Below are 18,563 nucleotides of genomic sequence, written 5' to 3' on the forward strand. Positions count from 1 at the left end.
GCTGGCGAGGATATAGAGAAAAAGGAACCCTGGTACACTGCTGGTGGGAATGCAGACTAGTGCAACCACTATGGAAAACAGTATGGAGTTACCTCAAAAAAATAAAAATGGAACTCCCATTTGACCCAGTAATCCCACTTCTACGAATATATCCCAAGAACTTAGAAACATCAATCAGAAAGAATATATGCACCCATATGTTCATAGCAGCACAATTTACAATAGCTAAGATTTGGAAACAGCCTAAGTGCCCATCAGCAGATGACTGGTTTAAAAAACTGTGGTACATCTACACAATTGAATACTATGCTGCTGTAAAAAAGAAAGAACTCTTACCATTTGCAATCCTAGGATGGACCTAGAGAGCATTATGCTAAGTGAAATAAGCCAGGCAGAGAAAGACAAATATCACATGATCTCACTCATTTGTGGAATATAATGAACAACATATAAACTGATAAACGAAAATACATACAGAGCCCTAGATGGTTTGGCGTCAGCCTGCGGACTGAAAGGTCCCTGGTTCAATTCCAGTCAGGGACACATGCCCAGGTTGCAGGCTTGATTCTCGGTGTGAGGTTTGTAGGAGGCAGTTGATCAATGTTACTCTCTCTCTCCTTCTCTGAAATCATTAAAAATATGTTTAAAAAATATATAAATAGAAACAGAAGCATCAAACAGACTGTCAAAGCTCAGGGGTGGAGGTGGGGGTGCAAGAGATCAACCAAAGGACTTGAAGCATGCATATAAGTATAGCCAATGGACACAGACAGTAGTGGGGTGAGGGCATGTGCTGGAGGGTGGGAGAGATCAATGAGGAGGAAAAAAAGAAGACATACATAATACTTTCAACAATAAATAAAAAAATACGTTTCCCTAAAACATTTTTGTTAAAATAGCACCAGTGAATTATAAACAAAACAAAAAAACCTACAAAACACACACACACACACACACAAACACACACACACAAAGTTTCGTTCCATGTTCAAAATTAAAGTTCTAGTCAATATATTATTTTATATGTAATGTTAGTACAATAAATACCTAAAATAATAGAAGCATAAAATCACATTTACCTTTGTGTGAACAGTGAATTTTACTTTATCTCTTTCACTAAGAGCATCAGAAATGTCCACTTGCAGAGCAGCATCGCTTTGAAGATCTACATTTATTGCTTTAAGCTAGAAAAAGAAAATAACACTTTAATAAAAATTCAGTGGGCTTTTATATGATTTCATTCTTCTTCCAGATAATTAGATAATGCAAAAACAAAACTAAAGTAACAAAAGACTTTTATATTTAAAAAATACTCAATTTCATTTAATCTACATACATTTTGGGCATTTACTTTGGGTATGCTATTATCCTAACTAATTTTCATCTATACCATTCAACTATGCTCTTTATGAGTTAATGTATTAACTATAATTGATTCTTTAGTTTTACCCCAAAAGCAAACTATCTTCCAAGATGTTTCATTAAATTTCAAATGTTTTAAAATTAAGGAATGTACCCACTTTTAAGAACATGAAAAATAATAAAAATAATGGCCAATAATTTTAACTCTATTATTTTATTTTTAATATATTTTTATTGATTTTTTTACAGAGAGGAAGGGAGAGGGATAGAGAGCTAGAAACATTGATGAGAGAGAAACATCGACCAGCTGCCTCCTGCTCACCCCCTACTGGGGAGGTGCCCGAAGCCAATGTACATGACCTTGACCAGAATCGAACCCGGTATCCCTCAGTCCGCAGACTGATGCTTTATCCACTGAGCCAAACACTATTACTTATTTTAATTCAGGAATACACAATGAGACTATTAAGTATAGTTAAATATATTACATATATGAAAAGTGCTAAAAAAATGCTAACATATACCACTCAATAACTCCTGTTATATAATTTCACATCTTACTCTGCAAGCTTTAATACATTAAAATTGGATATGTTCTCCATTTACTTGTCTATTCATTTTTTTAAATCCTCATCCAATGACGTGTGTGTGTGTGTGTGTGTGTGTGTGCGTGTATGTGTGTGTGTGTTTAAATCGATTCTTAGAAACAGGGAAAGAAACACTGATTGGCTGCCTCCTGTACACACCCTGACCTGGGATCGAACCTGAAACCTAGGTATGTACCTTGGTTGAAAATCAAACCTGCAACTTTTTTTTTTTTAGTGTATGGGACGACCTTCCAACTCACTGAGCTACTTGGCCAGGGCTCCACTAACAATTCTTTTTATTTTATTTTATTTTTTCTTCTTCTAGTTTTTTAATTATTTATATGTTTTACTGATTTTTTTTTACAGAGAGGAAGGGAGAAAGTCAGAAACATTGATGAGAGAGAAATATCAATCAGCTGCCTCCTTCACACCCCCTACTGGGGATGTGCTCGCAACCAAGGTACATGCCCTTGACCGGAATTGAACCTGGGACTCTTCAGTCCACAGTCCACTCTCCATCCACTGAGCCAAACTGGTTCTGGCTCCACTAACAATTCTTAAGTTTCATTAATTTTTCTTCTGCTTTAAACAAATAAGCATTCTAACATGGTTGGGAAGTTTGGAGAGTTATAAAAGAATCAAATACATTAAAAGAGAAAATAGCCGAAACCAGTTTGGCTCAGTGGTAGAGCGTTGGTCTGCGGATTGAAAGGTCCCAGGTTCGATTCCGGTCAGGAGCATGTACGTTGGTTGCGGGCACATCCTCGGAAGGGGGTGTGCAAGAGGCAGCTGGTCAATGTTTCTCTCTCATCGACGTTTCTAGCTCTCTATCTCTCTCCCTTCCTCTCTGTAAAAAATCAATAAAAATACATAAAAAAAAGAGAGAAAATAAATCTCAGCCAGATGCAAAGATATGAAGTATTTAAAGTCTAATTATCTAGCCTACTTCAAATACTCTAGTTGTAAAACCTAGAACTTACTTTGTCAATCTCACTTAGTCATTAGCATTTCAAATTTCATTTAGAATGTAATTGGAAAAAATGCTGGAAACAAAATTGTTTGTACTTTAGGATTACAATCATATTTTAAAAAATCCTATATAATAAAAGCATAATATGCAAATCATCTGAACAGCGGAATGACTGGTGGTCAGGGGGCAGGATCAGTGAGCAGGCAGCACCATGCTAGCCAAAGTTGTGCCAGTGTGCATAGGGAGGAAACAGTGATGGGGTTGGTAGCTACCAGCTGCGGTGGAGGGTTGACTGGAGAGGGGGGAGCAGGGCTAGCCACACACCCACAAGCCAATCAGAGCAAGTATGCAAATAAACCCAACCAAGATGGCTATAGCCACAGAAAGCAGTAGGAAGGCTTGGGTTTCCCCGGCAACGGAGGAAGCCAAGCTTTCCACACACACTGGCGGGCCCAGGCCTCCACTCAAGGTCACAAAGTTTCAATGATAGAAGGTAAACAAATCAAAACAGAAATGGCAGCAGCCAAGGAGCAAGCAGGAGGCTTGGCTCCACTCCAGGCTGCAAAGTTTCAATTGCAGAAGGTAAATAAATTCCATATACCAGGGCCTCCACTTGAGTAGCTAGGGGGCGTGGCTGGTGTGCAAACCACCAAAGGCCCCTCGCTAAGGCCGCTCCACACCCCAAGGGAACCCCACCCTGATCCAGAACACTCTTCAGGGCAAACCAGCTGGCTCCCACCCGTGCACCAGGCCTCTATCCTATCTAATAAAAGAGTAATATGCAGATTGATCATCATTCCAACACACAATATGGCTGCCCCCATATAGACATAAGATGGCCACCACAATATGGCTAGCAGGGGAGGGCAGTTGGGAGGGGGGGGACCAGGCCTGCAAGGAAAGGCAGTTGGGGGCAATCAAGGCTGCAGGAGAGGGCAGTTAGGGGTGACCAGGCTGGCAGAGGAGGGAAGTTGGGGGCAAACAGGCTAGCAGGGGAGCAGTTAGACATCAATCAGGCATGGGAGTGGTTAGGGGGTTATCAGGCTGGCAGGCTGAAGTGGTTAGGGGAAATCAGGAAGGCACGCAAAGGAGCAGTTGGGAGCTAGCAGTCCTGGATTGTGAGAAGGAAGTCCAACTGCCTGTTTAAGGGGATTGGGCCTAAGTGGGCAGCCGGATATCCCTTGAGGGGTCCCAGATTAGAGAAGGCGCAGGCTGGGCTGAGGGACACCCCCTCGCCCCCGCACATAAATTTCGTGCACCGGACCTCTAGTTAATACATATAGGATCAATTCAACCATCAACTTTTTTTTACATTTTGAGGTGCTGAAGGTGGATAGAGAAAAGTCATAATTTGCAACTGGGATTTGCAACTAGATCATACCAGAAACAATAAAACATTACTATAGTAGTACTAATGGTGTCTTGCTATGCATTCCTTCCAGGTTAAAGTTGAATTACTGGTAGTAGGCACATAAACTTTTACTCTTTAGACAACATACTAATATACATTTATTCAATAAACTTTTTTTTTTTTTTTTTAGCACTTACATGCAAACCACTGTCCTAGGCCTTAGGTGGAGAATATGAGGTGAAGAAAAAAAACCTTGCCTTCAAGAAATATTTAGTAGTGAGGAAGACAATATTTATACTAATAAAAGGGTAATACGTTAATTAGATCAGATATTTTCTGGATGAGCTTCCGGACAAAGTCATGGTGGTGGGGCTGAGGCAGAGATGGTTAGCGGCAATCAGGCCAGCTGGGGAGAGCAGTTAGGGGGGATCAGGCCTAAACCGGCAGTCAGACATCCCTTGAGGGGTCCTGGATTGGAGAGGGTACTGGCCGGGTTGAGGGACGCTCCCCCCCGACCCTGTGATGAATATTGTGCAATGGGCCTCTAGTTATGTAATAAATCGCTCTCCCACCATTTTTACTGTGTATAATCTGATGTTATTAGTCCCTCCAGTCCTGTGACTTTTCCATATATTTCCAGTCCGTTAGCCCCCTTGCTGCTTCCTTACTTTTCCAATCCACTCCCTATGTCACAAATATCTTTCCAATACCTTTCTTACTGGTCCTGTCAACTCAAATTGCTCTTGTGCCATATCTGGCTTGCAAATTTCCACACTCAGGATCTGCCGATCCCTTCCCCTTCCCCTTTTCTTTCCTTTCCAGAAAGAGGGAGATGGAAGGAGGGAGACAAGAAGAGATGGAGTGGGAGAGACAAAGAGAAACATCAAGTGGTTGCCTCTGGTACACACCTGGTTGCCTCTGGTATGCACCCCGATGGTATGTACTCTGACCGGGGAACAAACCCAAAACTTGGGCATGTGCCCTGACTGGGAATAGAACTGGAGACCTTTTGGTGCATGGGACAACGCTCAACAAACTGAATCACACCAGCCAGGGCAACTTTCTTTTCTTTTTGACCTGTTAAGTGTGGCCAGACAAAACTCATAATTATTTATACTGATCCAACTACAAATTAATGGTCTCCATATTGCATTAGGGCAGGGGTCTTCAAACTGCGGCCCGCGGGCCACATGCGGCCCGCAGAGGAGTCTGATCCGGCCCGCCAGGTTTTTTGGGCAGTGAGCGCAGCCGAGGTGTTACAGTAGGAATTAGTAGTTCATATAGCCCGGCCCTCCAGCTCTCTGAGGGACCGTGATCTGGCCCCCACTTTAAAAAGTTTGAGGACGCCTGCATTAGGCCCTTCAAACTTTTGGACAATCCCGAGCAGATCTGCTTAGCTTCCCTTCTGATTTCCTTCAGCAACTACTCCAAACTTTTATGAAATTTCTCAACAAGTGATCTTACCTTCCACATCCCAAAGAAATAAACACTAGCAGCTGTTTTTCCCTTAGATGCACCAATAAACCTTTCTACAAAAAAAGCTAGCCTCACCGTCTTCTCCACATTCTCAGAAGTGCTGTCCTGTGGAGGGCCAAAATGTCCACCTGAGCATTCAATCTTCCTGTCTGCTCCAGGACCTGCTCATCCACTGCTCTTCTAGTCAAGGTAGTTTTGGTCTCACAAAACCTTTGCATACTAAGTATTTAATATCCAAATCCAGTATTTTTTAGTTTTCTTGACTTCCCTGTAGTATTTGCCTTGGTGATCATTCTGGCCACTTCTTTACAACTCTTTTTAAAATCCTCACCTGAGGATATTTTCCATTGATTTTTTTTTTGTTTTGTTTTTACTCTTTTTCCTTTTTTTCAACCCTCACCTGAGTATATTTTTCCCTTGATTTTAGAGAGTGGGAGAGAGAGACAGAAATATTGATGTGAGAAAAACATGATTGGTTGACTTCTGCACACGCCCTGACTAGCTGGGCCAGGGAGGAGCCTGCAACAGAGGTACCTGCCCTTGCCTGGAGTTGAACCCAGGATCCTTTGATGTGCAGGCTGAGGCTCTATCCACTGAGCAAAACTGGCTAGGGCTACTCTTTTAACTTCTGGGGGCTCCTTTCATTATGCTCTTACTCCCTTCAACTACACCAATTATCCACTTCTCCTGGGTTTTAAATGTTAGTTTCCCCTGGTGCTATTTGACCTTGGCAATTTCAGCTATTCTTTTTGTTTTTAGTCCTGACCCAAGGACATTTTTCCATTGATTTTCAGAGAGAATGTAAGAGAGGGGGAGAGACAGAGAAACATTGATGTGAGAGAGACACATTGATTGGTTGCCTCCTGCACACTTCTGCACCTCCCATCAGCAGGGGGGGGGGGGGGGGGGAGAGGATGGAGCCTGCAACTGAGGTACCTGCCCTTGACCAGAATTGAATCAAGGATGCTTCAGTCTGCAGGCCAATGCTCTATCTACTGAGCCAAATGGGCCAGGGAAGCCATTTTTTAATAAAAAAAATTATATTTTTATTGATTTCAGAAAGGAAGAGGGAGATAGAAACATCAATGATGAGAGAGAATCATTGATTGGCTGCCTCCTGCACACCCCATACTGGGGATCTTGCCCTGATTGGGAATTGAACTGTGGCCTCCTGGCTCAACTACTGAGCCATGCCAACTGGGCAGGGCAGCCATTCTTGACTAATAACTCCTAAATTATCATCTTCAACTCAGACATATTTTAAGTTCCCAATCATAATTTCAAGTTACCAACCAGACATATCCACCTGGATGTTTTCATTTATTAAGCAACCCAGTGTCTTCAAAGTGTCAGCCACTGTCCTAGGTGCTAGGAATAGAGCAATGAAAAGATAGAATCCTCACCCATACAGACCTGACATTCTTGTTTAGCAGGTAAGAGATTAGATGCCTCATAGGCACTTGAAAGCTAACATACTATCTGAAATCTAACTTACTATCTATCTCCTAACTCTGTTCTATATATATTCATTTTCTCCTTCTGCCCAGCCCATGTATTTATTTAGTCATGATGCCTTATCAATTCTATCTCCTAAATATCTCTTTGTATCCCCATCCTACGCCCCCCCTACCCCCCCCCCCCCCCCCCCGCCTTAGTTCCACCTCATTTGGACTACTACTGCAATGATCTATTGACTGGTTTTGCTTGGAGCCTTTATCATTATGTACTCTTCACTCTACCTGTAATATCCATATCTACCCTGCTTCCGGTAAGAACAAGTGCTCCAGGTGGGACTAAATTATCTACATATGTTAGCAAGTTTTCCACAAAATTCCTGATTGACATTTAAGGATTAGCTTCTTTAGGTGATGGCATAGTGGTTATCCCAGGACTTAAAGTTAGGCTGCCTGAGTTTGAATCCAGCTCATACTGGCTATGTGACCTTGGGCAAACTAATTGTGAACCCCAGTTTTACTTTCCAAAACAGGAATAATAATAGCAGCTACTTCACAGAAATGAGAATCGAATCAATATATTAAAGTCCCTAGCAAGCCGTAAATGTAGTTATCATTAGATCTTCACTACTCCCCCTTCAACAAAGTTAAGCACTTTCTCATTTGCTTAACTTTGTAAGTAAGTTCCTCATTACACTGATGGTCTCAGGGCAAAAGCTTTCTCCTTTTCTCTGCCAACATTCATCTTCTTATCCTCTGCCAACACAATCTGTGTCACATTTTTACCTAAAATAACTATCAATAAACGTAGAATGTGTTCAAGCTAAATGCTGTGCAGGTATAAAAGAAAATATAGATATCTGGACCAAGTCTTGAAAGATAAATCAAGTTTCAAGTGGAAAAAAAAAAAGGGGGGGGGATAAGGAAAAAAAATAAACTACTTCCACAATACCGAAAAGCATGCCAGGATGTGGGTTCGATCCCAGGTCAGGGCACCTACAAGAATCAACCAATGGCTGAAACTGGTTTGGCTCAGTGGATAGAGGGTCATTCAGTCCCAGGCTCGATTCTGGTCAAGGGCATGTAGCTTGGATATGGGGTGTGCAGGAGGCAGCTGATCGATGTTTCTGTCTCATCGATGTTTCTAACTCTGTCCCTTTCCTCTCTGTGAAAAAAATCAATAAAATATATTTAAAAAAAAAAAAAGAATCAACCAATGAATGCATAAATAAGTAGAACAACAAAAGTCAATATTTCTCTCCATCTCCTTTCCTCTCTCTAAAACCAGTAAAAAAATAAAAATACAATCAATAAATAAAAAATTAAAAAAAAAATCTAGACAAAAAAAAGTGCAGTACTAGCTGTTTTGGCTCAGTAGATAGAGTGTCAGCCTATGGATTGAAGGGTCCTGGGTTCGATTTCTATCAAGGGCACATACCCAGGTTTTGGGCTTGGTTCCCATTAGGAACCAAGGAGGCAGCCAATCAATGGTTCTCTCTCATCAGTGATATCTCTGATCTCTCTCTCTCTCTTTCTCTCCCCGCCTTCGTCTCCGAAATCAATAAAAATATGTTAAAAACAAAAAACAATAAAGTACAGAGAAATATGCTTGGGCAGTCACAAGTAGATGAGACTATGCCTAGAGTGTGTATATCTGGAGGGACATACTGAGAAATGAAGCCAGCCTTAAAGGGTTATGAATGGCCGAAACCGGTTTGGCTCAGTGGATGGAGGTCTGCGGACTGAGGGGTCCCGGGTTCGATTACGGTCAGGGGCATGTACACTGGTTTCGGGCGCATCCCCGGTGGGGGGTGTGCAGGAGGCAGCTGATCGATGTTTCTAGCTCTCTATCCCTCTCCCTCTCTGTAAAAAATCAATAAAAAAAAAAAAAAAAAAAGGGTTATGAATGGTGTTTAATGCTAGCCTAAGGAGTTTGGATTTTGTTGCAACAAGAATTGGGTCCACGTTTTTGGCTAGTGGTGCTATGTAATTATTTTTGTTAAGTAACTAGAAGTAATGTGAAGGCTGGATTGAAAAGTAATAAGACTGTAGACAGACCAATGACAGGTACTGCCACAATCCAGGCAAGAAATAGCAGAGACCTTCATTGGGGCCATGCAAATGAAAGATAGGACACACAACATTTGGAAGATAGGATACACAACATTTCAGAGGTGAAATTAGCTCGCCGCAGTGACTGTTCTGATATGGGGATGGAGGATATGGTTCAGATTTCTTGCCTGCAAGATTGGAAAATGATAATATTATGAAGAAATACAGAGGGAGGAACAAAGCGAGGAGTCCAGGAGAGGTGCAGATACTCCACCTGAAGTAATTTTGAAACATTAAACATATTATTTAAATTCAAATCAAGTGCTAAGAGAATTATGTCATCACACAGACATCCACTGCTTTTATTTAACAAGCACATCAGAGCAAATATGTCAAGTTCAAAGGGCTCATTTCTTTACTATATAATGTTAAATTTAAAAGGCCTTCATTCGTGAAAAATCAAAAATCCCCTATTATGTAGAGCTGTGGCTAAAAAAAAATTCATGTGGCCAATTATGTTTATTATTGTGTTATTTTTAAAGTCTTTTTTTGAGTTTCTACAAAATAATATTTTTTTTATGACTGTAAGATTCTCTTCTATTTCAAATATCATGATGAAAATTCAAGGCTGCTTAAAAATATATTTAAAAACTTTAATTTTGCTTACTTGCAGCTTTGTATGAAATGCTTACATTATTATTTATTTATTTTTAAAAATATATTTTATTGATTTTTTACAGAGAGAAGGGAGAGAGATAGAGAGCTAGAAACGTCGATAAGAGAAAATCATCGACTAGCTGCTTCTTGCACACCCCCTTTCGGGGATGTGCCCGCAACCAATGTACATGCACCTGACAGGAATCGAACCTGGGACCTTTCAGTCCGCAGACCGACGCTCTACCGCTGAGCCAAACCGGTTTCGGCACGTTATTATTTTTGAATCTGTGATGCCCCCTCTGCATTTGTATCAAATATGCACTTCCTGCTTTTTCTCTATCAAGACTATTAAAAGGCTGAACAAAGTAATCCAAACCATAGGTGCAATGTCTAAAAATTCTGGTTATGGCAATCTATTTCTATCAGAACAAGTACAACATAAAGAAATTTAAAAGGCTACATAGTTCTATTCCTGAAATGAGGAAACAGTAGGGTAACTTTATGTAGCTATAATCAAACTTCAGTGTACAATGGAATATTCTTGGGTTCTTGTTTAAAAAGTAGTTTTCTGTCCTTCTCCCCCCTCAAGAGACTGACTTATGAGGGCACAGACTCAGAAACTTTTTTTTTTTTTTAAAAAAGAAACTTGTTTTTCAAACACCCTTGGCGATTCTGATGCAAGTGTTTCAAGGCCACTTTGAGAAATACATGCACTGTATCTGATGTCAGAAACATGGGCTGGAAGTCCACCTCTCCCGCTCCTATCCTGGCCATGTGACCTGAGACTATTACTTTCTCTAAGGTTCAGATTTCTCATCCGTAAAAGGGGAATACTAAACGCTTCACAAGGATAAATGAGCCGAAGCCGGTTTGGCTCAGTGGTAGAGCGTCGGTCTGCAGACTAAAAGGTCCCAGGTTCGATTCCGGTCAAGGGCATGTACCTTGGTTGCGGGTACATCCCCGGTAGGGGGTGTGCAAGAGGCAGCTGGTCGATGTTTCTCTCTCATCGACATTTCTAGCTCTCTATCTCTCTCCCTTCCTGTGAAAAATCAATAAAATATATTAAAAAAAAAAAAGGATAAATGAGATAATATGAGACAATGCCTCGACAGTGCTTTTACACAGTACCCAACTATTATTATTATTGTTATGATTTATCAATTCCACAGGACAAAATAAGGAAGAACTGGACATACATCCATATTCATCATGGCATTATCAGTGCTTTCTAATTCATGGTAATGTTTTTCTATTTTCATCTACAAGATTCTACGAGAGCCTCTTGGTCAGGCATGCTCTTTGTCCTCCTCTACCTTTAATTTTATAATACATGAAAAAAGTTTTGGACACATTACTTAAGTGGTTCCAGTTCTATAAGCAAATCTTACCAAAGGCTAAAGCCAGGAACACAAATACACACTGGAAAATACTAATATAAATACTAAAAAATTGAAACATTTACTGAACATTAGTCAGATTTTTACAAGGAAGCAAATCGTTTGCTTTTCCTGGTAGACCACAAAACTATGATGAAGTTGTTATCTAAAGAAGTAAAAGGCCATATACTTTATTTTTTTATTTTAAAAAAAATATATTTTAGTGATTTTTTCACAGAGAGGAAGGGAGAGAGAGAGCCAGAAACGTCGATGAGAAACATCGACCAGTTCACCCCCTACCGGGGATGTGCCCGCAACCAATGTACATGCCCTTGACCGGAATCGAACCTGGGACCTTTCAGTCCGCAGACCGACGCTCTACCACTGAGCTAAACCGGTTTCGGCAAGGCCATATACTTTATATTTGAAAACAATCCCATAGGGAACATGCCAGGGTTGCAGGCTCCATCCCCAGCAGGGGGCGTGCAGGAGGCAGCCAATGAATATTTGATGCATAGATGTTTCCATCTTTCTCCCTCCTCTCCCTTCCTCTGGCTCTAAAATAAAAACATATAAACATATTTTAAAAAATCCAATATATAAGTGGTCATCTAACTCCACTATCTTATCCTAGAAGATACATATACACATTTACACACACATTTTAAAATTAATCAAACTACAACTTTTAGAAATAACCAGAAATCCTACATGAGGCTTTTGCACTAAAAGTTTTAAATGCAACTTTTGTGTAAACTGAGCAATTTATTAATTCATCTATCAAAAGTATGCAGCACCTTCTGCATTTCTTATCATTCAAAAGCTTTATAAAGGTCATCAGCGAATGCTACCTACTATTAAAAAAACCCAGTAATATTCTAAAAAAAAACTTTATCACCTGCCAAAAATCGACTAACAGACGTGACTCTCACATTACCTAAGATGAATAACTAAAATCAAAATGGAAAACTAAAGTGCAGGCTCTGTCAAATGCGAATGAACTGCGGAACCTTGCTGAGTTGCAATCATCATATAATCAATGTTTTTCAAATGTTCCCTTGTATAAGGCACTATAAAGATTACCACCCTTCAGCAAAGGCAAATGGGAGAAATCGGAACCCTGAAGGTCCTTTCTGAAGCGGAATGCAATTCACTTCAAAACAAGGTTAACTTTGAAAAAGGTGTATTTTTTTGGGGGTGGGGGCATTAAGAAAAGTGCTTACAAGCACTTTGCAAAATCTGGTAGGGTAGTGGAAGAGAGTTAAGATTCGGTGACTGAAGCATCTCTCGCAAAGAATGATTTAGAACCAGCCCGTACTGTTTATTCCCTTTCTTAGGGAGAAAGGAGGGTGGGCGGGAGCGGGTTTGAGAGGTCCACCCGGGGAAAAGAAGGGTGCCGCCGGGAAGGTCTGAGCATGGGTTTTCATAGCCCCCCAAAGTGGCGGGGGGAGAGGGTCCAGCTCCGACCCCCAATGCCTCACCCGCGCCCCGGCCCGGGAGGGGGGAGGCCCGCCCGCCGCAGGGTCCGCGTCGGGGCGGGGACAGACGGGGGCGGCCGGTTCCTAGGAAATCAGGACCGAGCGTCCCCGAGGGAGGAAGGGCTGCAGAAGGGCGGGGCGCGGGCGGCGAGGAGACTGAGAGGAGGCCGGCGAGGGAGGGGTGGCAGGCGCGCGACCCGGGACCCTTCCGCGTCCCACGGCCCGGGGCCCGGCGGGGGAGGGAGGGTCCCGCGAACCAGGAGGTAGAACTTACTCCGCGGTCCTCCTCCGAGAGGAAGTCGGGGCCGTCGTCCAGGCCTTCCTGCGGGGTCGGAGGGGCCCGGCGCGCCCGGGGGAAGGACGGAGTGAGAAAGACACAAAGGGAGACATTAGTGCCAGGCCGGCGGGGGGGCCCCCCCAAGCCCGCCCCGCGCCCACGGCCCCCACCGCGCGCCGGGGGCTCGGCGCCGCTAGAGAACACCCACCATCATGGCTGCTCCGAGGCTCGGGCTGGCGCAGGCGCGCTCCGCACCGCGGCCGGGGGGTAGCCCACGGCGGCGGGAGGGGCGGGGCTAGTAAGGGGCGGGGCCTCCGGGCAGCCCCGCCCACCGGCGCAGGGGCTGGGGTCTGCGAGCGGGGAGGAAGGGAGGCGGGGCTTCCTGCCGGAGGTCGGCGCCCCCGCAGGCCTAGCCTCACTGCGGAGGAGGGAACGGAGGAAGACGCGGGGCTCTGGCCCGGGAAGGGCTGGAGGCCCCTTGGGGAGCTGTCCAGTTCCCTTGCCCTGGGGCCTGTGGCCGAAAACCAAGCCAGCGCCCTCCGCCCTCCGGAAGCCGCAATAAGTCATCCAATCTTTGTCTTGTGCCTCAGGATAATTAATTATCACAATTAATGTTTTGCGGGAGAAGTTGTGGGAACCAAGGGCTTTAACACAGTGAGCCCTCAGGCTGTAATCAAGTTTTTACTGCCGGCAGGGTAATAAATGACTGCCTGAGAGGCTGGGCGCTGATGGCTGAGCACTATAAAAACGAGCACTCCTTTCCTCGACGCCCAGAAATGCCTCACACCTACTCCCGCTGTCTGGCTGTGTGGTCTCACACGGCAAAACCATTCCTTAACATCGGACCATTTTACACATATAGACACACACCAGCAATCCTGTGCTTCCACTCAATTAATGGCGTCTTTAGATGTTAAAGCTAGAAATCTCAAAAGGTCCAATTCAAATCCTGCCTCTCCTTCATCACACCATCTAGGAACCAAATGCTATTGTTTTCTGTAATTGATCATCTGCTGTTATTTAAACTGGTCTCATTTCTCCCCACAACGCTCTTCCACAGCAATTACCCTCAGCATATCTCATTTGGATCTTTGCAAAAATTCTCTTAACTTTTTAAAAAAATTTACTTCCATATCTCTTTCCTCCATTCTACACACTGCTGCCAGTTTTCTCCTTAGATACAAATGCTATTGATGATTACACGACTGCCCTGTTCAATAATCTTTACAAGTCTCCATATGTAAATATCTAACTCCTCAGCCAATGATTACAGGCCCTCCACATTTTATTTTCTCTTTTTTGCCAGGCCCCTTGTTCTATCCTATTGAATGGAAGCTCTCAAAAGAATATTAAATTTACTAATTCTTTCATGAGAATTTTTAGCTTTTATTTTGTATATAAGGAGAAATGAGGCATAGAGAGATTAAGTTACTGCCCCAAAAGGGTTATTTTCCAATATAAGGGGGATGACTTTATTTTTTTTGTCTTTTGTTTATTGTTACCCAGTGCATTGTAGTAAGTACTAGAGTAGTGTTTTCCATTGGGAGTCACGAAGCATCATTCAGAATCTGTGTAGTGTGAGGAAATGTCAGAAGGAATGTTCCAGTAATTTGTTGCTTATAAAAAATGCCAATATCTCCTAATGACCTATTTCTGGATTGAAGATAATGCCTACAAAGCTCCACTTCCTGGATGGGAGAGAAGAGTGGTGCTACATTACTGTGTACAAATGATTGGAGGGTCAGTGTGTCCTTGTGGACAAAGGTCAAGAAGGGTCACATAGGACCACCTCAAAGGCCTCTCTGATAATGCAGTAAGGGCTTTGAATTTAAATTTTTAAGCCATGTCCAGAAACATCTCCCAGAAACATTGAAATTCCAAAATGCTAAATTAAAAAATTACTAGTTATGAAAAATTATTTAAAATATGTGGAGCCAAGCCCACGGTGTGGGAGAACATATTTGCAAATAATACCTCTGATAAAGGTTTAATCTCCAACATTTACAGACAGTTTATACAAATAAATAAAAGGAAGATGAATGATCCAATTAAAAACTGGGCAATGGACCTAAATAGAATATTTTCAAAAGAAGACAGAAGAAAAGCCAAAAGGCACATGAAAACATGCTCAAAGTCACTAATTGTCCGAGAGATGCAAATCAAAACAACAACGTGGTACCATCTCACACCTGTCAGAATAGCCAACATCAACAAATCAACAAACGACAAGTGTTGGCGAGGTTGCGGAGAAAAAGGAACCCTCGTGCACTGCTGGTGGGAATGCAGACTGGTACAACCACTGTGGAGAACAGTGTGGAGTTTCCTCAAAAAACTGAAAATGGAACTCCCATTTGACCCAGTAATCCCACGTCTAGGAATATATCCCAAGAAACTAGAAACACCAATCAGAAAGGATATTTGCACCCCTATGTTCATAGCAGCACAATCTACAATAGCCAGAATTTGGAAACAGCCTAGGTGCCCGTCAGCAGATAATTGGATCCAAAAACTATGGTACATCTACACAATGGAATACTATGCTGCCATAAAAAAGAAGGAATTCTCATCATTTGCAGCAACCTGGATGGAATTGGAGAACATCATGCTGAGTGAAATAAGCCAATCAATGAAGGAGAAACACCACATGACCTCACTCATTGGTGGATGATAAAGATCATTATAAACTGATGAACCAAGAGACAGATATAGAGAAAGTAAAGCAACAGGCAGACTGTCAAATAACAGTGGGGAGTGGAAGAAGATCTGGAGGAGATAATAGATCAACTGAAGGACTTGTATACATGCATATAAGTACAACCAATGGACACAAAACTCTGGGGAGGGAGGGGATGTGTGGGAGGGAGGGAGGGGGGCAAAAAAATTTAATAAAATATGTAAAAAAAAAAAATATGTGGAGCCAACTAAAATGATCTAATAAGACATATAGTAGTTGCTGCCATTAAAATCAATAGCTGAAAACTCATGAGTAGAGAACCCAACCTTGAAATAATTAAGTAGTTCTTTAATACCTGAGCCTTCCTTTCTGAACAAAGGTCTCAAGCTATCTTTTCTGAATTATAAAAAGGAATTATCAGTAACTAATACTAACAGCTATCAAAAAGCCAGTTACAATTAAGGAATATCAAAAGAAATTGATCTAAACTCACATAACAGATTTTTCTATTTATAAAATAAAACAAGAAGATATTAAAGCTGAACCACTCCTCTAACACCTTTAACCAAATAATCAATTTTTATCTTGTTTTGATAGATTTCCATAAAATTACTTACTTTTATATATATTTTAAAAGCAAGTTTTGAACTCCAGGTTCTTCAGGGACTCACAGCTTCAGCACTCTGGTCCTGAGAGGAAGGAGGCGGAGGAGGCCTAGGACCCAACGCTCTTGTTGTGCTGGACTCGCATCTCCTTGGCTCCCGGCTCCTCCGCTCCCAGCGTCCCCGCAGCCTGGCCCCCGGACCCTCCCGCCTGGGGAGCGGCCTCCCCGGTCCCGCCGCCCTGGCCCAGCGCTCAGGAGGGTGAGTCCCTCCTGGGGACACGGGGGTGATGGGAGGAGGGTGGAGGGCGGCGGTGCCACGGTGTGAGGAGGCGATGGTGGGACTGAGCTGGAGGATTCGGGAACCCGGGCCTGTTTGGGGATTGAGGCAAGAAAGAGATGAGGTGTGGTGTGGCGTGAGGAGTTTTACTTTCATTCTCAAACGCCGGGACCACAGATGGTTGTGAATAAAAGAGGGATATTGCTGAATCCTGTTTGGCTCAGTGGATAGAGCATTGGCCTGCGGACTGAAAGGTCCCGGGTTCGATTCTGGTCAAGGGCATGTACCTTGGTTGCAGGTACATCCCCAGTGGGGGGCACACAGGAGGCAGATGGTTGATATTTCCTTTCATCGACTGTTCTAACTCTATTCCTCTCAGTTCCTCTCTGTGTAAAATAATTAAAATATGTGTGTGTGTTTTTTAAAAAAAAAAAAAAAAAGCAAAGTATGTTGAGAGGATCCAAGATGGCTGCGCCCAGGTGAACACCTAGCCGCAGCCGCACACAACAATTTCAATAAAATACAACTAAAATATAAAACGGACATTGCCCAGAACTACAGGAAGGTTGACTGACTGGAAATTCTACAGCGAGAAGCAAGGAGAAAACCAGAAGGAGGCGCGGAGGAGCCGGAAAAGCCCAAGGTACAGAGACGCGGAGCGCGGAGAGGACGGAGCCGGAGAGGAGGGAGGCCGAGTGCCTGGCGGGCGTTCCCTAGCGGAAAGGAGATAAAACTCCGACTGTGCTGGGCCCCCGACTGCTCTGAACCCCAGTTTTAGGCCACACCCCGGGGACTCAGGCTCAGCCATAGGGAGCCGGGCTGTAAGGCGGAACCCCGGGGAGAGGCGAAAGGAGGTCCCGGAGGTGCGCACAGTGCGCGCAGAGAAGGGACCGTCGGCTGTGCCGCGGGATTGCCCTGACGGGAAGGAGACAGGGGCTCCAGACTGCTCTGAACGCCACCTCCAACTCCACTTCCAACTGAACTGAACCCCAATACCGGGCTCATTGGGGGAGAGCATAGACTGTTTGGCAGCAGGCGAAAATCGAGGGCACCTTTCTCTCAGAGGCACCGGCAGCAGCGAGCACTGAAGGACCCGCATAGGGCGGGGCTGACTGAAGCCAAAGCTGCAGGCCCCACCCTGAAACCCAGTCCCATCTGTAACTGCGAAATGCGACAACAAAATAGATCACAAACAAAAGAAATGGAGGACAAAAAGCGTCTGGATATAGAGTTCAAATCTACACTTATAAGGTTTTTCAAGAATTTCCTAGAAAAGATGGATAAGACCTATGAGGATATGAAAAGAGATCAACTAGAATTAATAAGGAGTCATCAAGAAATGATAAAGGATCAACAAGAAATGATAAGGGATCAACAAGAAATAAAAAATACATTCTCTGAAATAAAAAAATATTATACAGAGTCCTAAAAACAGAATGGAAGAGCGCAAGAATCAAGTCAAAGATTTGGAACATACAGAGCCAGAAGACACTCCTCCACAGAAGCTAGAAGGCAAGAGAATCCAGAAAATTGAAGATAATGTAAGAAACCTCTGGGACAACTTCAAGCAAACCAACATCAGAATTATGGGGGTCCCAGAAGATGAGAGAGAGCAAGATATCGAAAACATACTGAAAGAAATAGTGCTAGAAAACTTCCCCCACCTGGTGAAAGAATTAGACTTACAAGTCCAGGAAGCACACAGAACTCCAAACAAAAGGAATCCAAAAAAGACCACACCAAGACACATCATACTTAAAATTCCAAGAGCAAAAGACAAAGAGAGAATATTAAAAGCAGCAAGAGCAAAGCAGGTAGTTACCTATAAAGGAGCACCTATACGATTGTCAGCTGATTTCTCAGCAGAAACCATGCAGGCCAGACGGGAATGGCAAGAAATATTCAAGGTGATGAATAGTAAGAACCTACAACCAAAGATAATCTATCCAGCAAAGCTATCACTCAGAA

General features: G+C 43.1%; 1 protein-coding gene across 5 annotated transcripts in view; it reads right to left on the minus strand.

Moving 5' to 3' along the window:
- The window catches only part of SNX6 (sorting nexin 6), a 68,931-nt gene extending 55,580 nt beyond the window's left edge, over nucleotides 1-13,351 (minus strand). For 2 of the 5 annotated variants that reach the window (XM_036451710.2, XM_045585346.1), the window contains exons 1-3: nucleotides 13,249-13,351; nucleotides 13,038-13,085; nucleotides 1,080-1,184 (exon numbers count right to left, since the gene is read on the minus strand). In XM_036451710.2, coding sequence (XP_036307603.1) covers nucleotides 1,080-1,184; nucleotides 13,038-13,085; nucleotides 13,249-13,254 — 159 coding nt within the window. In that variant the 5' untranslated portion in view covers nucleotides 13,255-13,351. The remainder of the gene's footprint in view (nucleotides 1-1,079; nucleotides 1,185-13,037; nucleotides 13,086-13,248) is intronic. The other 3 variants (XM_036451685.2, XM_036451695.2, XM_045585348.1) reach the window with 2 other exon arrangements.
- Between the last annotated feature and the right edge of the window lie 5,212 nt (nucleotides 13,352-18,563).

The sequence above is a fragment of the Pipistrellus kuhlii genome, unplaced genomic scaffold (genome assembly GCF_014108245.1).
Source record: "Pipistrellus kuhlii isolate mPipKuh1 unplaced genomic scaffold, mPipKuh1.p scaffold_m20_p_1, whole genome shotgun sequence".
Classification (NCBI taxonomy): Eukaryota; Metazoa; Chordata; class Mammalia; order Chiroptera; family Vespertilionidae; genus Pipistrellus; species Pipistrellus kuhlii.